The sequence below is a fragment of the Mus caroli genome, chromosome 10, assembly GCF_900094665.2.
Source record: "Mus caroli chromosome 10, CAROLI_EIJ_v1.1, whole genome shotgun sequence".
Classification (NCBI taxonomy): domain Eukaryota; kingdom Metazoa; phylum Chordata; class Mammalia; order Rodentia; family Muridae; genus Mus; species Mus caroli.
In genome coordinates this window covers 57,420,059-57,427,379 of record NC_034579.1, presented here as the reverse complement: position 1 = coordinate 57,427,379, position 7,321 = coordinate 57,420,059, and the positions used below count along the sequence as shown (strand labels likewise).

At 42.9% G+C, this 7,321-nt stretch overlaps 1 protein-coding gene across 2 annotated transcripts in view; it reads right to left on the bottom strand.

The window, feature by feature from the left end:
* The window catches only part of Slc25a16 (solute carrier family 25 member 16), a 24,690-nt gene that overhangs the window by 10,944 nt on the left and 6,425 nt on the right, over positions 1-7,321 (bottom strand). For both annotated transcript variants that reach the window (XM_021173970.1, XM_021173971.2), the window contains exons 2-4: positions 6,127-6,219; positions 4,087-4,220; positions 1,511-1,574 (exon numbers count right to left, since the gene is read on the bottom strand). In XM_021173970.1, coding sequence (XP_021029629.1) covers positions 1,511-1,574; positions 4,087-4,220; positions 6,127-6,219 — 291 coding nt within the window. The remainder of the gene's footprint in view (positions 1-1,510; positions 1,575-4,086; positions 4,221-6,126; positions 6,220-7,321) is intronic.

Genomic DNA, 7,321 nt, shown 5'->3' with positions numbered 1-7,321 from the left:
GGAGGGAGGGAGGGAGGGAGGGAGGGAGGGAAGGAAGGAAGGAAGGAAGGAAGGAAGGAAGGAAGGAAGGAAGGAAGGAAGGAAGGAAGGAACCTCAGTGTTGAATTGCTTTCCGGGGTTTGGTTTTGTGGTTGTTTGCTCGTTGGTTGTCATTTGGTAGAGTGCTTGTCAAGCATTCATGAGACAAAATCTCTCTATTATGCAATTCTGACTGTCTTAAAACTCTGATATGTAGACCAGGTTGGCCTCAAACTTACAGAGATCCTCCTGCCTCAGCCTCCCAAGTGCTAGGATTAAAGAAGTGTTACACTACATCTGGCACTCTCAATTTTTCATGAATATATGATTTCAACTTCCACAAACAATCCAGTTAAGTTTAATGTGTTTAGATTTATTTTACTTCATGGGTATGAGTCTTTTATTTGGTTGTATGTCTACCACATACATGCCTAGTAGGTCCCTTGAAGCTAGAGTTATAAATGCTTGTGAACCATAGTGTGGATACTGAGAATAGAACCTGGGTCCTCTGCAAGAGCAACTGGTGCTGTTAACCACTAAGCCATCTTTCTATTCCTAAATTTAACACCTGCAATTCCATCACTGAGGTAAGCAGAAAGCTGGGGATTTCATGGCCACTTTGTCTAAATAGCTAATTTGAGGCCAGCCTAAGCTCTACAAGACCCTATTTCAAAAAACAAACAACAAAACCACACTGGGGATGTAGTTCACTTGGTAGAGTGTTTGTCAAGCACTCATGAAGCCCCAGATTCAATTCTCAGTATACATAAACTAGGCATGGCGGCGGTGGTGCACGCTGAGGAATCAGCCCATGGGGAGCAGAAGCAGGAGGACAGGAGGTTGAAAACTATCCTCAAGTACATAGCAAGTTCAAGGACACCTTAATACTCAAGACGCTGTATGGAAACAAAACAAGGGCCAGTTGTAATGCCTTATTATCAGTACTAGGGAGACAGAGGCCAGCCTAGGAGGGCTATCTAGTGAGATTCAAATCCCAGCAACCACATGGTGGCTCACAGCCATCCGATCTGATGCCCTCTTCTGGAAACAGCTATAGTGTACTTAGATATAATAATAAATAAATCTTTTAAAAAACAAAACAAAACAAAAAACAGTTCTCTAGCCTTGGTCTCCCAAGTGCTGTAAATTGAAGCACCTATAAGTACTGTACATTGATACACACATACACACACACACACACACTCTCTCTTTCTCATACACACACACTCTCTCTCTTTCTCATACGCACACACACATACATGCATGCACACGTGTGCATTTGCATGCAAATAAAAATAAATATTCAAACACAGGCCTACCAGGACTACATAGTAACACTGTGTCTCAATAAAAAATAAATAAATAAATAAATATTTAAAAAAATAACAGGAAGTATTCTCAACTATTTAGCCATCTCTCTAGCCCACCAAGTAAGCACTTTGATATAAAGAAAACGTATTTGTTCCGTATAAGATGGACCTACTCATCTTACCTGCCATGGATCCAGCCATTAATCTGTGCACATGACCAGAAACTCCCAGCTTTGTGGTAATGAACTAGAAACCAAAAACACTGAATTAAATGAGGGGCTGAAAAGATGGCTCAGAGGTTAAGGACATTTTCTGCTCTTGCAGACTTGGGTTCAGTTCCCAACACCCACATGGCAGCTTATGACCATCCCTAACAGCAGTTCTAGGGGATACAGCACCCTCTTCTGGCTACCATAGGCACCAGACATGCACAGTTCATACACACAGATACATATGAAAACAAACCATCCATATACATAAAATAAAATCCCAGCACTTGGAAGACAGAGAGAGGTGGATCTCTGTGAGTTAAGGCTAACCTAGTCTATAGAGCAAGTTTCAGGACAGCCAGAGCTGCACAGAGAAAACCTGTCTCAAAAAAAAGAAAAGAAAAAGAAAAAGAAAAAGGAAAAGAAAAAGAAAAAGAAAAAGAAAAAGAAAAAGAAAAAGAAAAAGAAAAAGGAAGAAAAAAGAAAAAGAAAGAGAAAAAGAAAAAGAAAGAAAAAAGAAAAAGAAAGAAAAAAGAAAAAGAAAAAGAAAAAGAAAAAGGAAAGGAAAGGAAAGGAAAGGAAAGGAAAGGAAAGGAACGAGTGTAGCAGGGAAGCTGCTGAAGCACTGCTGTGAAATAATAAACCTTTGTAACATGATTCCACTTACTGAATACCAAAATCCCAAACTGGGGGTGCAGTTCACTGGTAAAACATCTGTCTAGGGGGCTCAAGGCTCTGGGTTTGATCCTCAGAACAGCGAAATATGTATGCATGTATGTGTGCATAATTATATAGTTATATCATATACATTTATTAAATATGATATACATTTATACTTTATGCCAATTGAAAAAATATAGACATGATAAATGAATATAAATGAATATAAAAGAAAAGCCACAGCAGTATTCTCAGAGAACTGCAGAACAAGTTTATTTAGTGGGCTGGAGGGACGGCTCAGTGGGTGAAGCATGCTGGCTGCTGTTCCAGAGGATGTAGATTCTGTTTTGAGCACCCTCAGCAGCAAACCCCAGCTCCAGGGAGATCCAGTGCTAGTTTCTGGCCTCCACAAGCACCATACACACATACAAATATTTTTTAGTTTAAAAAGCATATTGAAATATTATAAATTTATCTTTTTTTTTTTTTTTTTGGTTTTTTCGAGACAGGGTTTCTCTGTATAGTCCTGGCTGTCCTGGAACTCACTTTGTAGACCAGGCTGGCCTCGAACTCAGAAANCCGCCTGCCTCTGCCTCCCGAGTGCTGGGATTAAAGGCGTGTGCCACCACGCCCGGCTCTAAATTTATCTTTTTTTAAAAAAAAACTTCAATTTTGATTCATTTTATTTTCTGTGTGTGTGTGTGTGTGTGTGTGTGTGTGTCTGTGTGTGTGTGTCTGTGTGAGTGGGTGTGCACAATCATGAATCAGGGGACAACTTGAAGGCGTCAGCTATCTACCATGTGGATTCCAGGAACTGCACGTAGGTCATTAGGCGTGGCAGAAGCCACCCTTACCCTTTACCTCCCTCACTGACTCTGTATCTATCTATCTGGAAGGCACTTTTGAGCTGGGCATGGTTGTGTACGCCTACAATTCCAGCACTTGAAAGGGAGAGGAGGCAAGACTAGGAGTTCAAAGCCAGCCTTGGCTACACAGTAACTTTTAGGCCAGTCTTACATAAAGTCCAGATCTATCTCAAAACAAATTAACAGGAAATGAAAAGACACTCAGTTGGGAAAGTGCTTGCACAGAAGCATAGAAGCTTGCACTGGATTCATAGCATCCAAGCTTAACTCTGAGCTAAAACTGCTAGTGTGCACAGAATTGTAGGCTCAGTCCCCAGCACTGGGGGAAAATTCCAATGGAGAGCATGCTAGCATACCCATATCATCCCAGGGCAGAGAGAATCTATTGTGTACTCAATGGTTGCATCTTTTGTCAATAAAATCCTATGGCCTATAGGGAAGGGAAGAATGGAAGGTGGGACATCCCGTCAGCAGAAAGGATTCTAGCATACAGCCAGACAGGGATTTGCCCAGGAACATGGAGGTGAAAACCATGGCAGCTGAGCAGAGGTAACCAGCCACATGGCAGGACATAGGCTAGAATAAATGGATAATAACTTATGATCTGATTGGGGAACCAATCTAAGCTTATGGCCAAGGTGTTTCAAGATATTTTGAGTCTCAGAGTTATTCTAGTTGCTTGGGCCTAGGAGGAAAAATATGCACTCACCATTCTTGTACTTGGGAGGCTGAGGCAGGAGGATCATTAGTTCAAACCTAGCCTGTGCTTAACATAAAGATACTGTTTCAAACCACAAAAGATGCAAGGGACTGCAAAGACATCTGCCACAAAGCCTGAGAACCTGAGCCCAAACACAGACCCCACAGGATGGGAGGATTTCTACAAGTTGCTCTTTGACTTCCACACACGCGCGCGTGTGCACACACACACACACACACACATACACACACACACACACACACACAAATGTTTGGTATTAAACATAACATTCAAAGACATGGAAGAAAGAAAAACCCACCTACCGTTTTATAATGCTCGAAGGCCATGAACTGGATTGCACCGTAGGGAAAGATCCGAATCATCATTGCACCGTTTCCTTTATATAGTCCAAGGTAGCCTTCCTTTTGGGGAACAGCACGCAGTGTGGAAAGTACCCCTATTCATGGAACAAGTTTAGAAGAATACTATTAAGGTAATGGAAACTAACTTTGAGCCAGGCATATACTCACATGTGTAATCCGTCTTCACTGTTTCTGTTTTGTTCTTCTTTCAGTTTGTACGTATTTACTATTGTGTATGTGTTTGAGAACGTGTGCACACTGGTATGCTCGTGTCACTGCACGTGTACAGGACAGAGGACAACTTTGAGGAGAAGGTTCTCCTTCCATAGTCATATGGGTCCTGGGGATCAAACTCATTAGGCTTATGTGGTAAGCACTTTACCCACAAAGCCATCTTGCTGGCCCATGTTTCCCCTTTTTCCTTTCTTTTTATGTTTCTTGTGTGTGTGTGAGTGTGTGTTTTGTGACAGGGTCTTACCATATAGCTCCAGCTGGCCTACAATCTCTAATTCACAGAGATCTGCCAGCTTCTGCCTCCTGAATACTAAAGACACTTGCCCCAGCTTCACCCTTGTTTTGTTCTTTTTTCTAAGTGTAATCTCAACACAGGGGAGGCTAAGGGAGAAAGATCACATGTTCAAGGTCAGCCTAAGCTACTTTTAAGTTTGAGATCCAACCTAAAGAACAGTGTCTTAATGTTCCCTCCTCCAATAAATGTGTTGAAATTCAATTTTTCATAAAAAAAGATAGAGATTAATAAACCATCATTCTTAATGAAACTTATTTAAGAAGTTACATAATTTCAAGAGTGTTTTGGTTTTTCTAGAAAGGTCTATGACTGAGGCTGGCCTCAAACATCCTAGGCAGCCAAGAATGACCTTGAAGCCTTGTTCATCCTGCCTCTACCCGTCAAGCGCTGGTATGTATTATTAGTATGCACCATCATGCTCAACCACAAATGGTATTTATTTTTTAACCATTTTTTAATTTTCCTTATATATACAGCTGTTTTGCCTATATATGTGTATGCATTATGTGAGTGCCAGATGCCCAAAGAGCTCAGAAGAGGGTACTGGACCCCGTGAACTAGATGCATGGTTGAACCACTGTGTGGGTGCTGGGAACTGAACCCAGGGCCCTACAAAAAGAACACATGCTTCCAACCTTCCACTGTAGCTGTCTTCAGACACACCAGAAGAGGGCGTCAGATCTCATTACAGATGGTTGTGAGCGACCATGTGATTGCTGGGAATTGAACTCGGGACCTCTCAAAGAGCAGTCAGTGCTCTTAACCTCTGAGCCATCGCTATTCCATTTGTTTTCATCTTTGGCTTTTTGGCAAGTTGGCAAAATTTCAACCTAGCTTTTTGCCAACTTGACACAAGGTAATCATCTGAGAGGGGAGATCCTCAACTGAGAAAACGCCTCCATACTATAGGGCTGTAGGCAAGCAGGACTGTAGGGCATTTTCTTAACTAGTGATTGATGTGGAAGGGGGCCCAGCCCTTTGCGGGTGGGACCACCTCTGAGTTCTACATGAAAGTGGTCCTGGGTTCTATAAAAAAGTACATTGAGAACTGGCCCCTGTTAGTGCACACCTTTAATCCCAGGACTCAGGAGGCGGGGAAGGGCAGATCTCTAAGATCCAAGCCAGCCTGGTCTACAGAGGACTGCCAGGGCTGCACAGAGAAATTCAGTCTTGGAAAACCAAAAAGAAAAAGAAAAGGAAAAGGGCGAACTGAGCAAGCTGTGAAGAGCAAGCCAGTGTTCTTAACTGGGAATCGTCTCTGTGAAGCCGCAGTCCTCCGAGGCTGCTATCCTGGTGCATGGCTCTGCATCAGCTCCTATGGTTCTGCCCTGTGTGAGATCCTGTCTGCCTTCAGTGATGAACTGGGATACAGAGGAGCAAGTGAAATAAACCCTTTCCTCCCCAGCGTGCTTTTGTTCATGGTGTTTTATCACAGCAATAGAAACCCTGACAAGACGGCATGTAGAACTCACCTAAATGTTTGTAATGACGGTTGTGAGCTTGTAATAAAACCTTCACTCGATCCAGGGGGGCAACTGTGGTTTTGGCGCAGCATCCAGCAATACCTAAAAGAAAATGGAAAGGTCAGAAAGAAACTGGAGAGCACCTCCTCCCAAAGGGAAATCATCACGGGTCCAGCCAGAACACCAGCTACACTTCAGTTTGGTCTCCATGGGGAGAAGTGCTTAGTAAAAGGTTCTGCACATCAATGGCCCTATTTCCTGGAACTTACAAACAAGTTCTCAGTGTATCCAGCAATGGAATACCCACTGCCGGAAGACTGGAGGGCAATTTACTCAACTGGGAAGTTCCATTTGAAACTCTCTTCTAAAAATATTTTCGGGGGCGAGATGGCTCAGTGGTTAAGATCGTCGACTGCTCTTCTGAAGGTCCCAAGTTCAAATCCCAGCAACCACATGGTGGCTCACAACCATCCGTAACAAAATCGGATGCCCTCTTCTGGAGTATCAGAAGACAGCTACAGTGTACTTACATATAATAAATAAATCTTTAAAAAAATATATTTTCATTAAAACATCAAAACAAGTGTTGCCTACAGAATCAATTATTCATTACAGTGCAGCAAGTATGCACCTGGTGCCTACTCTGTTGCACTTGTCAGCAGGTATGCATGCAAGCAGAGACATGCTTACAGCACGTTCCCATAGATGCCTGCCTGAGCCGTTAGCCTACCAACAAGGATGGCTCTAAAATGACTGAATAAAGGACATGGTGGCACACTTCAGCCAAGGTTGAGACAAGAGAACTCTAGTTCTTGTTGCTGCAGATACACAGTTCCACATCAGCTTGAGCTACAGAGTGAGCTCAGGTCTCAAAAAATTAAATAATTATCACCCCATGCCTTTAATCCCAGCACTTGAGAGGCAGAGGCAAGCATGTCATCTGTGAGTTAGGGACTAACCTAGTCTACATAGTGAGTTCCAGGACAACCAGGGCTACAGAACTATAGAGAAATCCAGGCTCAGAAAAACAAACTACAGAAAGAAACAAGAGGGCTGGTGAGATGGCTCAGTGGGTAAGAGCACCCGACTGCTCTTCTGAAGGTCTGGAGTTCAAATCCCAGCAACCACATGGTGGCTCACAACCATCCGTAATGAGATCTGACTCCCTCTTCTGGAGTGTCTGAAGACAGCTACAGTGTACTTA